This window comes from Carassius auratus, chromosome 12, assembly GCF_003368295.1.
Source record: "Carassius auratus strain Wakin chromosome 12, ASM336829v1, whole genome shotgun sequence".
NCBI classification, from domain to species: Eukaryota; Metazoa; Chordata; class Actinopteri; order Cypriniformes; family Cyprinidae; genus Carassius; species Carassius auratus.
Genome location: NC_039254.1, coordinates 7376850 through 7400183, shown reverse-complemented (window position 1 = coordinate 7400183; position 23334 = coordinate 7376850). Strand labels below are relative to the sequence as shown.

The window sequence follows — 23334 nt, the reverse complement described above, 5'->3', positions numbered from 1 at the left end:
TTCCACCATTTCAGAGCCAGGCATTATGGCTGCCCGTATACCTCCAGACAAGGCATTTAATAAAGCTCAGGGCCTGTGACAGCTGGGATGTGGGTGTGATACAGAAGACTAGCTGGGCCATAACATTGTTGAATATGGCTGGACTGGTTATCGGAAAGTTTTGACACATAGTGTGAAAGAGTGTGCACGCAATGTACACTACTGTTTAAAAGTTTTGGGACGGTAAGATTTCTTATGCTCACGAATGCTGCCTTTTTCTGACCAAAAATTAATTTCATTTATTTCTGGCGAAGCTGAATGTTCAGAATCCATTATCCCAGTCGTCAGTGTGACATTATCCTCCAGAAATGATGATATTATGATTTGGTGTTTAAGAAACTATTATTAATGTTGAAAACAGTTGTACTGCTTTATGTTTTTGTGGAAATGGTGATATATATATATATATATTTTTCATGATTCAAATAATAGCATTTATTTTAAATATATTTTGTAACAATATAAACGTCTTCAATGTTGCTTCTGATCAATTTACTGCATCCTGAATTAAATTCTTACAGCCCCCAAACTTTTGAACTGTAGTATATGTTAAAAAAAACGACATGGTTCATTTAATAGATCATCGGGTTCATACCGTGGACATACGTTTATGTTTTTCTAACCCCATGATGTCTGGTATTTATGGAATGCTCTCCATCGTGACTGCATTGTCAGTAAACAGGTATTTTAGTTGGATACAGGGTGTTAAAACACACCCCTAGACACAAACACACATTCTTATCATGAGCCAAAAACTCATGCAATGTCTGGTCTGAGCCATAACTGATCATGTGATCGATATGAATGATGCTTAATCAACTCTTAAACTGACAGACAACGTCCATTATGCCAAAACAATGTATCTCAGTCTATAGGCAAGAGGATCAAACTCAATATCCCTGGTGATAATGACTTGAGACACTATGTGTTAGCGTCCTGTCCACCTACTTAGCTTTAATTATAACTCTTTCCAGTATAGCTTAAATTTACAGCTTTAGATGTGTGTTGTTTAATGAGAGAATGGGTGACTATAGTGGATAAGTTTCTAAGCTAATTATGCTAGTTGAATTCATCCCTGGTGTCAGGGAGTTTGAAGTTAACTCCGCATACTGCCAGTTTAGATCTGTGCCAGTTTAGATCTATAGCCAAGATATTGTGGAGCTTAGAGAGAGAATTCACTGTTGGAACCTGGCATACATGTAGTGGTGTGTGGCGGAAAGTTTGGTTGCATGAAGCTAATGTTGTTCTAGCCCAACTGGAGCCTTTATAGACCAGCCTGACTGCCTCCAAATGGCAGGGGGTCTCTGACCCCGTCATGGCAACTATTAAAGCTGATCGACACAAGGACTCCCAAACACAATCTCGTCCAATGTGCTACAACTGTTTGACATTGCTGTCAAAACTGGTAAGGTAAAAGCTGCCACGTTTGGTAACTCTACAGGCACAAATTCAACAAAAATAATAGGATTAAAGCAGATTACAAATGCCTTTTGCCTTAAATTGATAACATTTGTCAACGAAAGGCATTCTTGATGTAGTCTGAAAATCAGCAGAGCAATACTTATCAGCAGGCAGCCATACCAACCAGAACATGTAACCCTGGGTTTAGCAAGCAGGGACATTAATCAACTCGAACAAATAGGTCATCTCCTGCTATGCTGAGGGCTTTGAGCCAGCACACCTCTACACGTCTCATCTAAACACACTGTGACATGAGCTCCAGAGATTTCCAGGTGTTCACCACCCATGACATCACTGTTTAAACCACAAAAGGAACTTTGAGATGGCAGAAGAGAAAAGAAAGCAGGAAAAAAGAACTTTGTCAAGAAAGATGGCAAAGAGTAATTAAGAGATTGAGTAAATACGTCTACAGACAAAGAAGTGGGCAAGGCTTATCTTAAAAATAAGGGAACTTTGTCATGGTATTAATTAACCAATTTTAATTAAAGCATACTGTTTACAAAAATATATCACTGCTAGATATTAACTATGCATTAACTATGCATTAACAATGAGGATGGAAAAAGTAGTAGTTTTTTTCCATGTTAAATATTGATGCATTTAAATTCATATACTCTATAATTAAAAAGTTTGGGGTCAGTAAGTTTTAAAATAATAATACAAATTTTGAGAAAGAATGCATTAAAAATGTATAAAAGTATTTCTATTTTAAATAAATCATCTGTTCTTTTAAACTTTCTATACATCAATAAAAATAAAAAGTAACAGTTCCCACAAAAATTTCAAATAGCACAAAAGATTTCAACATTGCTAAGATTTTCTGTTTGTTTGTTTTTTCTTGAGCACCAAATAAGCTTATAAGAATGATTTCTGCAGGATCATGTGACACTGAAGACTGGAGTAATGGCTGCCAAAAATTCAGCTTTGCCATCACATGAATACATCACATTTTAACATATATTCACATCTGGTTTGATTTTGCACTCTTATTAACTAAAATTTTATTTTCATTGACTAAAATAAGATGCCCGTAAAGTAAAAGTAAAATTGATGAATATAGAAGAAAAGGAAGGAGAAAGAACACAATCAGCCAACAAAGTTTTATGTGAACATGCAAGAAACAATGAATTTGCTCCCCAAAGCCACCCTGTGCATATACCCAAACTTTCCCAAAATCCAGTGCTCGATCTGTCAGCCAAAGGCTTATTAAAATGTCACTGACCCTTAAACTGCATATTTATGCTGTGTTAACTGAGCTGATGCCAGAGAACTGCACACAGACTTATTGTCACTGAGCCTGGTTGAGTCAGACAGACTGTGGCAGTCAGAGATAAGCTTTATTGCACAATGTGTGCACAGGGTCCATTTGATTGATGCTTCTCCATTATTATTACACCAGTGCAAGGTAATACATTCTTGGGTGTCATAAAAGCCAGGGTCTAAATTAGTTGTGTCAAATTGTGGTGGGGGCCCCGTCTTCCCTATCGCGCCATCGAAATGAGGTGGCACTGACACGGCGATGATGGGGGGAACGAGGGCAACGTCAAACAGTGCTCAAAACACAGCTCACAGGATTTTTCTCATTAAATACTAGATATTTTCCCTCTCTTTCTATCTGTCTGTCTTTGTAGATCGGTGAATGTTTGCTGCCCGTGCTGTCAAAAAAAGACAGCGAAAGCAATTTGGAATGGGGGGTTCCACAGAAAAAAGCTCACTACTGCTAATCTCTAAAGACAACCAAGTATTCAACAAGAGGCTCACACTGGTGCTCAAGCTATCCTCCCTTCAAATTCCCAAGCAAACAAATGTGTAAATCATCCTGGATAATTAGTGTGTTCAAAGGGAAGGAGTCCATTCCCTGTCCCAGCTCTCCCTTTCTGTGCTCATTAGAAAAGATGCGGGAGGATGTTCCGGCTGGCCAGAGTCCTATTTTATCACCTGTTCGTCCCAGGGGTGGTAACATGAGCAGTCAGGTTACTGTACAGTTCTGTACAAGAGAGGGAGGCTCTTTCAATGGAAGCACAGGGAAAAAGGAATGCTTGCCATTTGAATCTTAAGGGAGGACAGGAAGGAAATAGAGGTGTGTGTACAGTTGTGTGTCAGAGTGAAAGACAGTGACAGAAACAGATATACGAAAGTGTGGGAGAGGTTTGGCTTTATGCCATATATTGTCATATTGATGTGTATGTCTGCTAGGTATGAGGAGGTTTTGGATATAAATGGGGACTGAAAAGGCGCCATACATAATTACTGTGTATGTCCAGATGCTCCATTAATTTAATTCTCTGATCCCGTGATTTGGACACTTTGGATGGCTCACCTACTGCATGTATTACACAGAAAAGACTGTAAGAGAGAAGAACGAGAAAAACTACTAGTCAAAGCACTAGTCTGCAAAGCATTAAACAATTAAATGTACCATGTTTTACAATGTATATATTAATATGATTAGGGCTTCTTCAATTCTTCTTCTTCTTAAATTCCATAGAAAATGGTAAGCATAGTCATGTTCTTTTTCTATGAATTGAAAAAAAGTGCATAAAAATGTTGAATTTGTTTTATAACCAATTATAACCAAATGACGAAAGCAGGACATCTGACCTGTTTAGAGAAAAACAAACACTGCTTGATCTGTAAACACCTGTTAAAATCACTATATATTAATAAAGAAAAACACATACAAACATGCACAATCAGAGAACAAGAACAAAAAATTACCAAAAACAGAAACATCTGTTACAAAAATATAATAATAATAATAATAATAATAATAAAGCTTTAAATTGATCTTTTCTTTCTGGCTAGACTTAAAGAAACCAAATATTTATCTCTGCATACCTAAAGCATAATATTATGCAAATATTTTAACCCTGCCTAGCTCTTTTTAAAGGCCTATACATTAAATACACTGGTTAATAACTTAAATAAAATAAACATATGTTTTAATGATTTTGAGAGTGAACGAGGAACGAACTATTTGTCTCCCATTACTATTTTTAAACACAGATATCTTATCAGTCAGACCACACTCAAACACACAACCTATACCTCCTTTCTTGTGTAATGTGTGCCTTCAAATGCTTTATCAACCACCCCAGACCCCACCCAGAGTCCCTAAGTAGAGTCTGACGCCTTTGAGTCTTTGCCAGACTGTAATTTCTCGCTTAAAAACAATGCTCAATGAGACCAACAGGTCAGCACAATTTTTGCAGAGTATCAATTACACCGCTGTGTTAAAGCAAACCAAACAGAAAAAAAAAAAAAAACTGTCTCCATCAGCGCCTCCCTTAACATACCACTTTAGAGACTAATAGAGCTATTCAGGCACTTGTGAAAACCTTTAAACGTGCTGGAGGCGTCTGATGTTGCACTCAAGTGTATTCTTAAATGGAGTCGCTCCTTTTGCAGTTGGGAACTTTTCTTCAATTACACTTTTTACTTTAGGGCTTCTAATTAGAATACTTTACAGTCTTTTTAGTAAATCGTTAGTCTTTTTAGAAAAATAAAATATTCTGATACAATAAATGAGACAGACAAGCATAACCAACCATTTTAATTCAGTTTGGTTGCCCTTAGGAGACAAGCAAGACAAAAGCCAAAAGAGCAGCAACATGCACCATGTTGCTAACTCGTTCAACCTTTCCCCAGATGCAAAATCACTCTAATTTGTCATCACTCTTTGATTACGCAGTGTGGCTAACAAGGTAGGCTATCTGTCACACTCTGGCAAATATTAACAAGTCATGGATGGCAAAAATTTAATTATACAGTTTGGATCTTGTAAAAAAATCTAACTGTTTAAATGAGAGCTCTGCTTATGTCCTGGTTAATAGCATTAGGCTAGAAGCTGACATTAACAAATAGTCTTCATTACATATTTTCCGAGTGACCGGGTCAGATCTTCCTGCATGTAAGTATCAGTGGGAAATTAAGGATGAAAAATGCTACAGTATTTGATTGCAAATGATAACTGATTATCTATCTAAAACTAGCATACAAATATCCTTGTGCTCTCACTCAGGTAAAAATAAATAAATATTTTATTACCTTCTGTATTTTAGTTTGATTGCTAGGAATCTGGCTTTCAGGCTTGATTAGAAAGCAGTCTGAGCTCCATTTTTCTCCTTTTTGAGTTTTCACACACTTTTCTTACCCTCTTTTTTGACATGTATGACATCTATTTGAGGTACTGTTACATCCAGCTGTCTTGACTGTCAAAGGCTCATGCAAAAAGTCGAAGGCAGGGTTTCCACACTCTATCAAATTAAGGAAGATGAACCGTTTTTGGAATGGATGCAGGTAATGTGTACTCAGGTGGCTAAACTGAACGCCAACATTCTCTATAAAAGTTTAAGCTCTAACCCAGAAATTTCAACATGATGGGATAAACTGGGTGCAAAACCAAAACTAATTTTATCATCTATCCCTAGAGTGCCTCAGACGGAACCTTGGACAGTCATACTGTAGTAGAGAAAAAAATGAATAAAAACCATTGTTACACACAGTGCTCCCCACCTCATCAATAACCTCTTGTAAACTTGGAAACAGGTACGAGTGCACATCATAACAGGTTCCACCTACGCAGAAGCTTTCAGTGGCTTTCTCCAGCTCTTCTCTTTGGTGTTGTGGACAAGGCAAGAGAAGGGAGATCTCTCCAGCTTTTGTCTTCAAGCTTTGTCAATCTGGAGATTTTAGAATGGAGTGTGCCATCATTTGCGGTATTTTCATTTAACATTTACATTCCAACATACATTCCAACACAGAGAAGAATGACATCTGGCTCGGCTCAAAATAATTTGTGAGGAATGTAGTAAATCCAAGAGTTGGAATTCACTTTAAATTGCCACGTGATAAGCTTTTAAGAAAAAAAAAAAGAATAATGATAATAATAAAAAATAACAAAACTATATACAGCAAGCAATTAAAATTGAAGAAGAAGAAGAAGAAATTCTGGCTGAGAATCTGACTGACACATAATAATAATTCAATAAAACAATCTCACTGACAACTACTATTTTTTTATCTTTTATTTAAATATATATTTTTATATTCCATCTAAACATGACTTAAAATTCATGAAGGTGAGTCACACGTTTGTATTGCTTTTTAATGAACGGTTACTCTTTGACCTTTAATGAGCTGCAAGAGTTTGTTTAGGTTTCTACACTTCTGATATCACATATGCTTCTGGTCCCACAGCAGAGTATAACAGGGAGGTCGGGAACACGGCTGACATTTGTTTATGTAAGAAAGCAATCCATCTAATGACTGAGTCATCTTCTCAAAGGGCCTCTGGTAGAGGAGAGCTGAGATGAGAATCACACGGGGAGGTTGCGAGACTCATCTCCAAAGCCAGGCCCATTAGTGTGATCAATGTGAAAGAGAGAGAGAGAAAGAGACAGTCTGACCAGAGCATTGTATTAGAGTGATATACACAGGAAATTTAACAAGTTTCAGTATCATATCTATCGGCTGGAATCTCTATTTTGTGGACTGGATTTGTGGAAGTCATGTATCACGTTTCCATAAGTCCATTTCTAGTGTTTAAGTATCTTCTCATATTTTTAAACTATATTATTTGTGTTATACATGCAATAGTCATTCTCTATGGATGACCTCCATGCAGCTCTTGTCTCTCTGTCTTAGCACTGCCTCTCAAACCTTCTCCAAGTTGGGTTAAGTCTTGCTGCCTCTTAGAGGTAGGAATGTGTGACACACTAAATCACACACACAGTTAATCACATTCGCACTTAATTAGAAATTCAAAATCTGATTAATAAACACTGTCACACTTTTTCTCTAAATCTATTTTACATTGAGGGTCTATTGTTGGCACTCACAAAGGTATAAAATTTGATGTAAATAAGCCTTGGGTGGTTCTTTGCAATCAATCTTGATCTAAACATTTAAGCAGCATTTCAATTCTGACTCTTAATTCGACTAAGAGCATGATTTATTTGCATTTCCGCGGTCGTGAATGAACATTCTTCCTCTTCAGTACCGGAAAAACACTTTGCTTGCACGGCTGAACCACAGATGTGTTCATGTATCTAAATACATTTCCTAACCATTTGCTTAGACTTTGGATGTATAAATCCTCCCAGCCAATCCTGTATTAAAGGACAAGTAAAAGTTATATTCAAATATATCATATAGATATAGATTATTATGCTTTATATGTCCAACTATCTATCTGGACATCATGAAATCAGAGTTTTACTGGACAGTTACCTCACATGCCCTTCTGTTTCAGTATTGAACTGCATTACCTGCCCAGTATTTTTCCAATAGCACTGGCTGTAAAGATGCCTCTCTCATGCTGAGATGTCCCAAATCCACACATAAAGCTGTCCAGAGAAAGCTACAGCAAGCTTTTCAGGGCAGCAAACCATGGGGGCTCAGGATTCACATTTCCGATACATAGTCTTCTTGTCTTGAGGTTACGCTTTGCTGACCATAAACACATTGAGATCCTATTAACAAAAACAAGGAAAAGAATGATAAAAGCTGTTCATCTAATAAAAAACAACTGCATTTTGATTTCAAAATGGATATATCTGAACTCTCTAAACAAATGACAGCGGATACTTGCAATTATTTGTTGTAAATTCTTGAGCCTGTTTTATATTTCAGTACACTTTAACTATCCAGGGTAAATATAACAGAGATAAAAGAGGGTTATCTATTATTTGTATATATGCTCTTACATTTTTTATTCAAACCAAATGCACGGTATAATTACGCTCTGAGATTTCCTCTTCAGTGTTACTCAAGAGAACAAAAAAACCACATACTTCTACAAAAGTTGCAGTAACAAAACTGCAAGGACAAACCCAAAAATACATAAACACTGGCACGGTATTGTGCAATGAAGTTCTCTCAGCCTGCGTTTTAAATTTCATTGGACTGGCCTGTCCACTCAGAAACAGCGTTTCCGCACATTCCTTTATCATGAAACCGATAATGGTGGTGCAAAAACATTTGACCCAGGGGGCATCACAGGGGGACGGCCCCGGCTATGGTTGTTGCCTCTCCTTTCTCCCGGGATGGACGAAAAGGCCAGGGTGTGATTTGTTAAATGCGAGTCAGCCCTTGCATTGTGTCCTCATCATGGGGACATCTGGCACAAGCAAGCCAGTGTTTTGACTGAGGTCTCCATCTCTATTCTGAAGCAGTGGGCTGTACCGCATTGAAACACTCCTTTGGCTTTCTCATGGTAATGATGCAAACTACAGGAGCAGATGTGAAACATTTGGTTCTGTTCTTGTTCACTTGTAAAGAAGTAATGTGCTGCTTTTACTTTCATTTCACCACGCTGTGTTCTTCTCCTTATTAAAAACGAAAGAGAATACGGTAACAACGGGGGGGAAAAATGACAGTCGTCCTTGGTGGCCTGAAGTGCGCTGAGGTCCGAGTGTAATCGGAGGTGGAAGAATGACGGATTAAGGGAAAAGCAAAAGAAGAGCCAAATGTTATGTCAGTGATGTATCTGTAAGGACATAAAAGATAAATAGTGGTGAAAACTGAGGGAATGAACACCAAATTCTTTCTCACTCTCTTATCCATCTGAACAAATGATTAAGTGCACACACAGTGCACAATGTAGATTTGGAGATAATGCTTATAGATTTAGTCATGCAGTAATACATGTCTGAAATAATCTTATTAAACCATCACCATGACTATGTAAACACACACTTGCACAAGAGATCAAACAACGTATCAGTTTCATACTAAATTTTTCCTCTATCCAGTGGCTTATCATATGTTTAGAATTAGCTTAAAATTCTATATAATATTTCCAAACAAAACGGCCAAGCATTTTGGCCTGACTTAAGTAAGGGATTCACTGTAAAATAATGTTTACTATTTACAATATTATAGGGTTGACTGGAGAGGCATTTGAGTCTTAGCAGTGGATTTACTTTTTCCATTTATTTTGTGAATATGGTGATTATTATGAACCTACAAACCATATCTTGATTTCTCTAAAACCACCTTGCGTAAACTACAAACCTGCATTTGTTCGGTTGTGGCCACGGGCGCTCAATGTGACATTTGCTTTGAACACGAGCGTGACCGTTCCTCAGCCGAACTGACAGGTGGGCGGAGTCTGCCCAGCCTATCCTGCATCCTATTGGTTACTAGCATGCAAATTACATGCGCTCGGGAAAGGTTTGTGGAACCTGATTGGACCGCGACATGTCAGTCACTTCAGGTGACGTCATTCTGAAGTTAGATGCAAGGCACACACGTGTGAGCTACTAGTGCTATGAATCAGAATTTCACAAATCATTTTAAGCAAACGCTGGATTTAAAAAAAAATGAAAAGCTGATATTTTAAATTTTAATAATCTATATATTTGGATTGAAAACAAACTAAATAAATAATTCAAATGGACTCCTCCAACATAGTAATTTAAAATTCGCAGTAAAGTAATTCTCAGACTAGTAACTGTTTACATAACGACAAGGAGCTTTACATATGCGCAAGGATTTTTGGAGAGCGGCGCGTGCGAACACTAATCCACCTTTGATGCTCTCAAGCTCCAAACTCTGCCTTATTTTTTGATGGCAAGACGGAATAATGCCAGTATAGCATGGCTGTCTCTCCAACTCATGCCATCCGTGGACCGACATGGCATTTAGCCGCGTCTTTCTGGACCCTCCGTCCAAGAGCATCTCTAAGACCTTCGCGGTCATGTTGCTGTCTATAGTCACGTCTTTATACTTTCTCCACTGCCTCACGGAGCGATGCGGGACCTGTATACCCACAGAGAGAAGAGAAGCGGGTCCAGTGGAAGGATTGTATGCCTCGAAACTTAAAGATTTTGAGTCGCTGAGGAGAAAGAGACTTCTTCAGAAATGGACCGTCATGAGGCACCACAGCTTGATCCACCAGCTCGAAAGTGTCCGTGAAGAGGGTTTATCTCTTATTGATGCTGACAGACACGTTTTGCAGGCTCACGTAAAGATGTCAAACTCTCTGGATATAGATTTGGAGACGAGAGAATCGTATTTTGATTCAGGTAAACTAAGTGCGTTAGGTGAGGGCAGTAAGAAGCTGCCTCAGGCGATTATCATCGGCGTGAAGAAAGGCGGGACGCGCGCGCTGCTGGAGTTTCTGCGCGTGCATCCAGATATTCGCGCGGTCGGAGCCGAACCTCACTTCTTCGACCGTAACTATGACAACGGAATGGACTGGTACAGGTAAGTTACATTTCATTATGATGATGTGGCTTATTGACACAAAAGCTTGAAAAGACATTCGTCATTATTATTACATGTTTAATAAATAAATACTTTCGCTGGTGACTTTGGAGAAGAAATCTTAAAATAATTCATAATCTATTATATCTTACCAGAGACAATTTATAAAAGGACTTTGATCTTAAATATGAAGTAATGTAATAATGTATTGTAGACTATAAAATATATTATCAATAATAATTTATTTGTAGTTGTATTATTATTTAATTTTGCTGTATGGAAGGTCAACAAGTAATTAAAAAAAAAGAACAGTACACACAAACCAGATCTAAATGTTAGTCTACTCTGTAAAACATATATTTGATAAGATTAATAATAAAAAGAAAAAGAAAACAATATGTGTGGAATTTACAGTTTTGTTCATTTAAACAAATGTAAATTATATAAATAAAAACATGCAAATCTAAAAATGCAAATAAAACCATCCCTTTTGATTGAATAATACTATATTAGCAGATCCCATGTTCTCATATTAAATACAATTCTCATTTGGAAAGTATCTCTAGAACTTTTTGGTACTTTGAACTGCAGAAAATCAAAGGGGTGAACACAAGATAAAAAGTATCCTCACAATATTACATAATGCACATAGACGTTTAGGGTCAATAATTTTTTAATTAAATTTAATTTAAGAAAAAGTGTAAAGTGCAAGAAGTCGTTTTTTACTCACTAGAAGATTAAGAAAAAAAAAAAAAACCTTTAGCAGAAAGATATGAATTGCCATCAAACTTTTTTTTTTTTACTACTTTTTATAATTGTTTTAAGATTTTATTAACTTTTTACCTAAGGAATGAAAATGTAATGATACAATCTATTACACTGAGTCTATGGAAGTGAGACACACACATTAAGAATATAAGAAAAACAGTCTTAAGTGTATTTCTGTTGTGCTTTTATGTGTATATTTTCTGCATCTATGTGGGTGAGTGTGTGTGTGGTTCATTCACACATCTTCAGGCTGCTGTTCGAGTTTAACAGCAGCTTGTCTTTTGCTGCTCAGAGTAATGGGGCATATCAGACATCACAGCTCTGTTATTAAGAGGGATTATGGCCATAATGAAAGGTTACCTGTCTGTCTCCGCAGGCATATTTCACCACCAGATTTAGTGAACATACCGGGTCATGCAAAAGTGCAAAGGCAAACTTAGTCCTAATGCTATCTTTCCTGCCCCTCTCTTCTCCTCTGATAATTTCCAGACTTTCTTTTGTCGAAAATATAGATGAAAAGAAACAAATAAATACAGAAATCCTTTAAAAACACTTACTCGCTTTATCATTGTGCAGTCTCTCTTTTCAGCATCACTCTTTCACACCATCCTATTCATGCTTTGTGCTTCGTTATATCCATGAGAATCCCATCCATCCAAGAGTTGCCAGGATTCTTGGGAATGTGACACAAAGCTAGAAAAAACAGGCCTGGTAGTTGTAAACCCCCCGTCGTTTAGAAAGGAAGGGCCCTTAATTTAAAATGGGTAAACAAAAAAACAATAACTGCAACATTAAAATGATTTGCTTGAATAACAGCATGTGTCAGATAACTCATCCATTTACAGTATGTCTGCATGTCTGTGTTTTTTTAAACCGGCAAATGTGTTTAAAAGTGTGGCCCATCAGGAAAAAAATTAACTAAAAGTGAGTGGAATAACTAAGCTAGCAGAAAATGCTAGAAGAAGCGTGATTTACTAAAGCTAAAACACAACTGTGGATGGGTTTCAACTTTCTACAAGACAGGAAAAAATAAAGAAATAAACTAAGCGGCCAATGTTTTTCTCTCACTCTCTTTTCTCAAACGAGCTGAAAGACATTTCCTGAATATATGCACAAGGCGTGACAGTTTGATGGATCTGTGCAAATGTCTTAAAAATAAAGAAAACAAACATAAAATTACTTTTGCGGCATAAATTCTCACCCTTTGTGAAACCCTCTGGGAATAATTGCGTTCTCCCGACCGCTGAAGTTATGAATGGGCTCTGTTTTTTTTTTCCTCCTTGCACTAATCACTGTGTCCAATTTGGTGGAATTATGTGACTCTTTTCAGACTAGGCTGTGAATGTTTAAACACAGAGACTTCCATCTGCAGGGATGAAGGTCCTTTGTGTGTCGTAATGGCTGATACGGAGACTGTGAAGGAGTCACACAACTTTGCTTCTCTATGGGAATGTGAGACGTCTGTGTGTGTTTTGTCAATTAAGTTGCTCGTGTCCAGTTGGTCGTATTGGTGGCTCAAAATGGCTGAAAAAAAATCTGAAAATCTAAATGTGCTATGCATTTTCTATACTGTTTTCAGAAGTTTGTCAAAGAACTAAAAGAAAAAGTAATTGTAATGATACCGGACTGCATCTGTGCTACTACAAATGTCAGTGTTGTGGTTTCTTGTCAAACATTACTCACCCATCTGCAGTCAACATCGCAACAGTGAAATCAGACACACAGCCAGAACATCTGTGAGAGGTAAAACACGGAGTATAAGATTATATAATATTATGAAAAGCAGGCTTTTTCTTTGGGCTACCAAAGTACCCCTTTTTAAATTATTGACAGTTCATCGGCTCACTGTCAGCTAAAACAAAACGGTCTTGTGCTGAGAAAATGGCACTTAAACCCCAATGCTTTTGTTATGGAAATCTGTTCTGCGAGTCCAAAAAGAGATCATTTAAAAGGCTTGATGTAATGGGAGGTCTTTGCTTAAATGAAAGCGTGTTACAATCAGGGCTTCTAAAATGACCCTTCCTGAAATCTGTTGTGTCCAGGGGTGTGTGTGTAATTGATTAAATGGCTAGTTGAACTACACGTCAGAATTGGACCATCATCTGTCATAAAATCATGAAGCCTTTCCCACTGGTCTCCAATACCTGACTTATCCAGTAGATACTGTATTCCATAATTCCCAGTTGAGGAAGAGGAGACACTTTAAAGAGTGTGTGTGTAATATAGTAAACTTTCCAGTCACATTTTACCTTAGTCTACTGTTCAAAAGTTTTAGGTTGGTAAGATTTTTTTCCAAGGCTGCATTTATTTGACCAAATAAAATATACTGTACAGTAAAACAGTAATAGTGTGAAATATAGTATTAACATTTAAATTAAGTTTTCTATTTGAATATAGTTTAATAAGTAATGTATTCATGTGATGGCACAGCTGAATTTTTATAAATGTTGAAAACATTGTGCTATTTAATTGTATTTTTTTTTTAATCTTTTTATGAAGCAAAGTAACATAGTGGTAACATAATGTAAAAATCTTTTGATAAATTCAATGCATCCTTTCTAAATAAATCGATTAACTTTTTAAATTATTATTATTACTATTATTTGAACGGTTGTACATTTATTAAGATTTACAGTGTATTGGCAACTAATGCGGGGCCCAAAACCATATGAACAATTACACCACATTCAAAGTGTGGAACAAACACTGTAACATAACCAAATAAAGTTGCGATACAACATCTTTGAAATATTACTTTGTTTTTGGTATTGCACTAATAGTCATACGAACTGAATTAGTTTTGTTCATAAATTATTTGGGCCACTTTACTTGTGGTAAATTTGTATACTTCCTTTTAATTATAGCATTGTTTCATATACAAGGGAATTAAGTAATTACACATCTGGAGAGCCTGTGCGCTTATGTTTCTTTGCACTCTTCCCCTTTTGTAGCCCCTGCGGTGAGGGCTTCTCTCAAGTGGATTCAAGGAACGCATATCAAAGCATAGCCACTCAAACTACATTAAAACCTCTTTAAAATTCAAGCTGGAAAATGTGGAAAAATCCTAGTCCACACATCTGAAGACATTTTTTAAGGACTCCTCATTTTTCTCCTTAAACTATCCTAAGCTGAAGTTTGCATTCTGCAAATAAACTAGTTTGCAAAAGCTCCAAATGTCTCTGAACATTAATAGTATTCAAAGCAACAAACTTTGACTTGTAAAGATGGTTTGTGATTAAGTGGGAAGTAGGCTCTAAAACTCACCTCTGTTTGGAGCTATAGACATCTCTCATTACAGGTGTTGTGGAGAAGTTTTTGGAGGACCTGTGAAGAGGCTGGCTGGCCATTTGGCAGAGGGTAGTGTGAACTTTGTTGGAATAAGGGGAATGTTCTTGAGCGATGCATGGCACAGACCCCGTTTCTTGTAGACAGAACATGGTGTTCGCTTCAACACTGGCAGACGCAGCCTGTGGTTTATAGTGCAGTGGCAAAGTTCCTGGGAAAATAAAACCCCCGTGTTAGTGGAAATATGGACAGATTCACATGAGTACAGTAAAAACTGACAGTCAGTAACATCTTAATTTGCGTTCAACACACTATTTAACATTTGGGCTGGTGAAATATTTCAAAGAGTCATCTGAGTCTATCATGATCGCATTAGCATTCAGATAAAAAAGCATTAGCATTAGCATTAAAAAAAAATAAAGGTTCCTTTAAAAAACTTTAACATCCATGGCACCTTCCTATAAAAGGTTATTTATAGTGGAAAATGGATCTTCAGATTATTAAAGTGTATTAAATAAAAAAGTTCATAAAAAAATAAAAAATAATAATAATAATTAGTAATTCATAATATAGGTCAAATACCAGTATGCTACTATCAATATATATATATATATATATATATATATATATATATATATATATATATATATATATATATATATATATATATATATATATATAAGAATTAAATCAGAATTCATCATTTGCAAGGAATTATCAAAGCTCAACAAGTAAATGATTAAATCATTAATTAACTGCATACATTCTATAACCGATAAACCCAAACAGAAGATTCACATATTTAAGCTGACCAAAAGTTGTATGCATGTAAAAAAAAAAAAAAAAAAATGTTAAGTGGAAAAATGCACACGCTCAAAACTGCTAGTGTGCTAGTTTTGCATCTTATATAAATACCAACAAGATCAAAAATGTTTTTTGCTGAACTTAAGGTGCAAGAAAAACACAATGGAGCTTTATTATTAGAACACTATTATTAGGAGTCCTATGCAGTCGCTCACCTGCTCGCACACACACCTGCATGTGCTTTAGACTATTATAAAGTTTTCTACCTGAGCCAGCCTTGGGGCAGGTTGTACTGTAATGTTGTACTGCTAGGATGACATAAGCCATCTGGGACATGAGATCACACTGAACAAAGAGACCCCTTTGCGTGTGTAGAGGCCTTTGATCTGGTTTGGCTAGGGGCTCCGCTGTGACATGTTCGCTCAAGTTACCGCAAATACACTGAGAAACGCTATCATCTCGCTCTGCAATTCTTACTCAGTTCTTCAGACAGTTAAACAGCATAATTACAATCTTCCAAACACTTTTCGATAACTGCAGGTATGCTGATCACATTTCGCTCAAAGCTTTTCCTTGACAACTACACTGTTACCAGTGTAAAATTGCACATGTAATCATACTCCTTGACTGAAATGGACTAAAAGTGGACTTTGTTTATTTTGTAAAGCAAGATGCCAACGACTAAAGCTCAAGCCAAGTTAGAGCCTTGTGATTTACAATGAGACACTGAGAGTATAAATGTGCTTGTTTGCGTGTGTGTACAGACGTGGGTCACTGGAAGGTTCAGACCTTTTATGTAGGTCATGTTTGGAGGTGAGAGGGGTCAGTAACTGGATCTGAAAAGTGAAGGACTTCAGGAGGGTGAAAATTAACATCGGGGTACAACTGTGTGAGGGAACTCGAGAGGTCTCTTAACTCTTGTTGAGGGAATGTGTGAGCATGCAATCTGATATACACAGATAGACTATGGCTGGTTACGGCCAACTACCTCATGATGAAACAGACATTGCGATATATGTTGTGATGAATCATATTGTCATAATTGAGTCGAGATTAAAACCATGCCAAGCAGGAGAAAACTCCTTTCAGATTTGGTTCACTTTTGAACGCTAATTTCAGTATGAACAATTATGACATGATTCTTCATGAACTGAACTGTAGGAAAACATTTCAATTAAAACAATAATACCTTTTCAATTAAAAACTAAACTTTTTAAAAACAACAATATTTAAATTAGATTTTAAAATTGAGATTTTGGGTTTGTCTCACACACTTAGCATATTGAAAAGAAATATGTTAAATATGTTTGAATGCCAAGTGAATCTTGGTAATGGGCAAAAATAAGTAGATTTTTATTTATTTTTTATCATAAAAGTTTTCCCTAATTAAAGAGAAAAATTAAGAATTTTAATTCAAAAGTGTTGCCTGTTAAGCATAAGGTTTTTCATATACATAAACTTGACAAATATTATACCTTATATAGTTTTGTCATTACTTGAACTCTAGAAAATTATAGAAATGTAAAAATAAACAAATAAATAAAGACTAAAATAAGACTTTCATACAAGGACTTAACAAGCAATATTAGAAATAAAATACATGATGAATAGAAATCAATCTATTCCTTAACTTGTGATTTTTTCTCACAACACACCCTGTATGCATTATTTTATGTACATTGTTGTACATACACACATATATAATATACTATAATAGAATAGAGTAGAATGGACTGGACATCTGTCCAGGGTGTTTTTCCCATCTATGATCATATAGACATCAATCAGTTTAGGATATGATATGATATGATATGATATAATATAATATAATATAATATAATATAATATAATATAATATAATATAATATAATATAATATAATATAATATAATATAATATAATATAATATAATATAATATAATATAATATAATATACACCTACTGATACAAACGCCTGAAGTATAAATGCATTTATATGTACTATATATATATATATATATATATATATATATATTTTTTTTTTTTTATTTTTTTTTTTTTATGAAAGCCTTATACATAAACAGTACTACCACATATTGTATACCCTCACACACACACACAAACACGCACACATACACACTTACAACAAGTGTCTTATGACTTTCTCTACAGAACACACATTGTGTTAACCCCCTCAAACATACACACGCAAACACTCTTAAGCAGCTGATCCCCAGAGCTGTTTGGGGGGCCAGGGCACAGTGCTGGCTGTCAACAGCTGCCTGAAAGGCATTCTGGGAATCCAGCCCCAGTGGGCACTGAGAAGAGCGAGCAGGTGTAGACTGCTCCCCAGACACCTTCACACACACACCCACCCACCAACCTGATGCCATTATCTGCTACAGCTCCCTCACAACCTGAACACAGCTCAGCAGGACAAGCATTTGCATCGCTCAACACCAAGGTGAGCACAAGCAGGTTTGGATGAAATGGAATAGATGATTTGCAGGTCACAGAGAGCAACTCTAAAGGGCGAGAGATGTTGGCCATGAGAGTGACCCGCGTGCAGACACAGATGGGAATGCAAGGGATCGGTTACTCACAAGTCGGGTGTCACCACTTGTTTATGTTGTTCGATTTGTGCAAGCTTTGATCATGCAAAAACAGCTAGGGACTATTTTTAACTACAGAGTTGGTGTCTAGGTAGCCTCAGCCTCAGCCAATGTCTGATGCATACGGCACACGTGGAAACAAAAAGGTGGAAACACTTTGGTGGAGTTTCGAAGTCGTTATTGGATTGGTTGAATTATACAGGATTTTCGGGAGACGTGTGTGTCGCGCTCTTTTCAGTATATTTTACAAAATTATTCTTGCAAACACAGCTACCAAAATTATGATTATAAAATTATGATGTAACTGCATTTTCTTACAATGTACGAAGTAATAAAAGTTTGGAATAGCATGAGGCTGAGTAAATGACAATAAAATTTTAAATCTGGGTTAAATCATCTCTTTAAATGTTTACACCTGCAATGATTCAGACTTACAAAGTGACTGCTTTCAGTTAGTCATTTTACGTGACATGAGAAACAGTTACTCATGTGATCTACCTTCTAAAACAGTGGATACTCATGGAAAACCTGTAGCCAACTAACAACCAAAAGTACCGCATGGTCACATGACAACCTTCTACAATTGAATCTGATTCTTTAACACATGTGAATTACTGTATATCCATACGCAAGCTACAGGAGACAAGAAGCCTTGATAGCATACGTTAACAGCAGCTGCGTTTGCTTAATCTTGTTTTGCCAATAAAGACGTCTCTTGAATATTTCCATCTAAGTGGAGGCGTTTTATTGCCACAAAATCATGAAACCTCCACAGATAAACACAGCAATTTATTCAACGAGCTCTTAAGGACATGTCTGTGAATGTAAATTTTTGTTTATTTGCTCTGGGCATTGTGGAACCACACTGGTTGATGGTTTTGTATATTTTACATCGAACTAACCCGGAGCGGTTCTCAATGTATCAACCGAAGCAGCTCAAAATTTCAGCGCTCACAGCAATTTAGTGTCATTTCACCTTCCTGTACACAGATTCCTCGCTCTTTCTCTTGAAAAACCTTGAAAGTTGTAGCAAAGTGTTATCCTGTCAGAAAGAAGTTGAAATAGTATACCAAGCACTTGGCAGTAGAAGTGCATGTGGGTTTATGTCCGTGCAGAGCCTGCAGGAACAATGCAAAAGGAGTCTGACAATATAAAGGAGCCGCTGATGTCTGTGAACTAGACCCAGCAGCGCTGAACAAAACTACCCGCAAAAAACAACTACAATAGATCAATCCTGCAAAAGACTGCATGCAAGCTAAGCTGTCGCTACAACGAGCCAAAAGACGGTACCGAGAACCAACACAAAGAGAGAGCGAGAGGGGTGTTGTGGGTAAATGAGGCATGGCAAGAGCACATACGTGTTACGGGCCTCAATGGGGCGGAATGGTGGAATAAACCCTCTCTGTCGCATGATGGATTTCACTTTTCCAGTGCACCGGCAACAGCTTTATCATAGGAAAGGGAGACATCAATTTTCCACCCTAAGACAGACAGAGAGAGACAAAGCGTAGTTCCTTTTCCATTCTGAAATAACTGTTAAAATGGTTTAAATGAGCAAAAATCAACACTTTCCCAGCATGATGAGATTAATATGTGTTGATTTAGATTGCTTCCATTGTCCTCATTTGTAAGTCGCTTTAGTGTCTGCTAAATGACCAAATGTAAAATGAAAACGTAATAAGTAACATTTATTATTTATCAACTTGAAATGCAAACCCATTATAAGCACTTATTCCATTCATGAATCCAGCACAAATTCCTCTTTTAAAAAGCATAAGTCTTTCTTGCGTTTTTGGCATACTTTGTTCACATTTGAAATATTATAAGAGCTCTTTAAAATTATAGGTTTTCGCTAGTGTTGATGTGGTTCCTATTGTTAGGTCTTTAACGCTGTGGGTGTCCTGAGAGCTGCTGTGTGTAATGTGTGTGTTATCTTTCCATGTGACCCGTGCCAGCAGTACAAACCATGCCAGTCCTGTGGTGTCCCTATGCCACTGTGAATCAGACAGAAAACAAGACAGAGAGAGTGGGGAGAGAGAAAAATATTTGTGTGTGTGTCAGCCCAGTTTAACCCATTCTCCCTTCTTGTGCACTTTTGCCAGACCTGCATGCTCTGAAAGGAAAATAGAGAACCCAGACAATCAAATGAAAACATCTATAAGAAGTCTATTCACAACTCATTTAAGACATTGATGGTGCATTCATATAATATCATAATTACTGTAATAAGGACTTTCCAAACTGTAAAAAGAAAACATTTAATTATTTGTCTCAGCATTACATTATTCTACTTGACAGTTCATCATATAAATCAGTTAAAATTACAGCTGTTCTAAAAGATGAAGAAAGATATGTAGTGACCTCAACATGTACTGTATTATATTTTTTATAGCTGATGTTACCTAATGTGCTTTCTTATTTCTTCAATATTGAATAGTGTATATATTTAATGTACTATTTTTTTTTATTTCCATTCATGCACACAGCAGACCCTTTTATTCAAAGTGACTTACAAAAGAGACACACACAGTAAGTCGTTTATCACAGAGGCAACAATATTCATTGTACACAATGACAATGAAAATGGCATAATAGAGATAAAATAGAGATAAAATAAACTAAAAATATAGGAGTAATTACTGGGCTAAGCACTACAGAAGTAAGCGTCAGACCAACTGCAGCAATGAGTAATTAAAACCATTTGAAGATGATTTTAGTCAAAATGGCTGAAAATCATAAATACAACCACTAATAATTTGATTAAGTGGCTTATCACTTTTGAGCAATAGGTGGTGATGTTATAAAACTCTCAGATGTATTTGAAAGATTCTATGCAGCTAACTTTAGATATTTCACACACTTTTGAACTCCAGTGTTTAGTTGATCCTGATAAGCGCTCGTCATTAAAGTTGTAAATACTACGTTTTGTTTTTTCTTTCGTGAGGAAAAAACAGAAAAAAACATTCACAGTCACTCAGAAACTGGTGACTGTGAATGAATCAGCAGAGCTTGTACGAGCTTTTGCCATCTCTGAATCATTCTCTGACGTTTTCCAAATGTCGAAATTGGATTCCGCATCTATTTGTGCATGATGGTGTCCAATGCTTCCGGCGAGCAGAGCTTCTCAAAGTTGGGAATAATCAAAGGAGAGCTGGATGGGTCTCTCTAAGTGACATCCCAATTCGTCGGGAATTGGGAACTAGCAATTCTGAAGGCAAACTCCAAGTTGCCATAATTACGATAATTCTAACAACTCCAGAAAACCGTATTAATTGAGTATTAGCTAATACTATCAATTAACACAAATTTGCTATTTCTTATATCCATAAGACAAGCCTTGTCATAATTCTGCTGTATTTCCCAATCACATGTAACAGAATCAACAGTATGTGCACATATTGATTTTATTCTTAGCCAGTGATGTGTTTGTGTTCACGGCAGATTGTTTTGACTGTAAAAATGAATTTGGGAAATGTATCATGGCATTTTCTGTCTAATCAAGTGTTAGAGAAACATGCAAGAAGACCCATGTACACCACAGCCCCAGTAAAAGACACTTGAGAGTTGGCAGTCTCAGCCAAACTGGGCTGATCTCCCACACAAACATGCAGAACAGAGAAAAAGAGAGATGTCTGTGGTAAAGAAAGACATCAAACCTTACGTGCGAATGCTAGACGCTCTGTATTAATCCTTATTCTTGCGGTGAAATCTCTCAGGTGGCCACAGACTCTGTAAACATACAAGCACTGTTAAGTACTGTACAGAATGCAATAAACCATGTTTAGGTGTTTAAGGTGTTAGTCTGAATATCATAATCCCAACCACAATATCCGTAGATTTATGACACAAAATTATCAGGTTGGGATGTTCCAACATTCTTTCCGTTGTTCTTAAATATTCCGCAATACGTTTCAAAAGATGATCCCTGTTGTGATTTAAAGAGTCTCATAATTCCCCACACACTGATCCAATAGATGTTCTTTTGCAAATAATTTACCATCTAAACCTAAAACTTGAGCCGTCTATGTTCTTAGCATATGTTTATTGAATTCATTCATCCTCTTTATGAATATACATTCAGCCAGATGCAAGCTTGCCCTTACTAATTGTTATGGCAAGCAGACGAATCAGTCCTCAGGAGAGAGTGACCTTCTCTGGCACCGGAGCGCTGACGAATGAAGCCCACTGGCAGAGCTTGGCTCTTTTGCATAAAGATAGAGTGTAGGCCTCTGAACGGCCTGTGATGGATACTGTAACCACAGACTCCTCTGACGAGGTCCAGTAATTTAATGAGTCCCAAACTGAACACCTCTAATTGCTAATGGAACCAGCCCTGAGTTGCCATTAAACAGTCTGGAGGAACTTTGACAGAATGCAGTGTCTAAGTGATGGAGGAGAGGCACACCTTTGCTTGTTTTGCTTTCTTGTTCATGAAAAATTAAGGATTTATGGGGCATCAATTAGGTTGGCAATAAAGTTAAAAAAGGTTCTGTATTTGTTGAGAAACAGAGCTAGCAGGACGATACCAAAGGGAAGGATTAAATTAAATTAATGCATTTAGCAGACACTTTTATCCAAAGCGACTATATACTATATATATATATTGCATTCACAGAGTAATTTCTAGCCTGAGAAAAAATTATATGCTGTATACTATAAATGCCCATTACTTTTTTTTTAAATGACCTTTTAAGATTTAATTAATTTCCATGAGTTTTCCAGTCACACTTTTGGAATTTCTGATATTTCCTGGTTTTCCAAGTATATAATTTCTAGTGCAATATTTTCTTGGGGTGTCTTAATGTTTTCAAGAGTGTTTCTGCAGTGTGGACAGAAATATTACTTGCATATTTAGCATGAGGTACTGTACTCAGGCATTTGAAAGTTTAAAGGGGTCACACAATGCTTTTTTAAAGATCATTATTTTGTGTATTTGGTGTAACAGAATATTTTGACATTCTTTAATGTTAAAAAAAGACATTATTTTTTTAAATACAGTAAATTATTGTAGGTCCTCTCTGTCTCACCTCTCTCAAACATGTCGTTTTCTACAAAGTCCCTAAATCCGACAAGCGCAGTCTGCTCTGATTGGCCAATTGACCGAATGAATTGTGATTGGCAGAACACCGCAAGCACTCGTCAGAAATGTAACGCCCCTTTCCATAATCGCAAGCTTC

General features: G+C 36.7%; 1 protein-coding gene across 1 annotated transcript in view; it reads left to right on the top strand.

The window, feature by feature from the left end:
- Nucleotides 1-9786: 9786 nt before the first annotated feature.
- The window catches only part of LOC113111666 (heparan sulfate glucosamine 3-O-sulfotransferase 3A1-like), a 36258-nt gene continuing 22710 nt past the window's right edge, over nucleotides 9787-23334 (top strand). Inside the window, exon 1 of the mRNA XM_026276638.1 lies at nucleotides 9787-10710. Coding sequence (XP_026132423.1) covers nucleotides 10139-10710 — 572 coding nt within the window. The 5' untranslated portion in view covers nucleotides 9787-10138. The remainder of the gene's footprint in view (nucleotides 10711-23334) is intronic.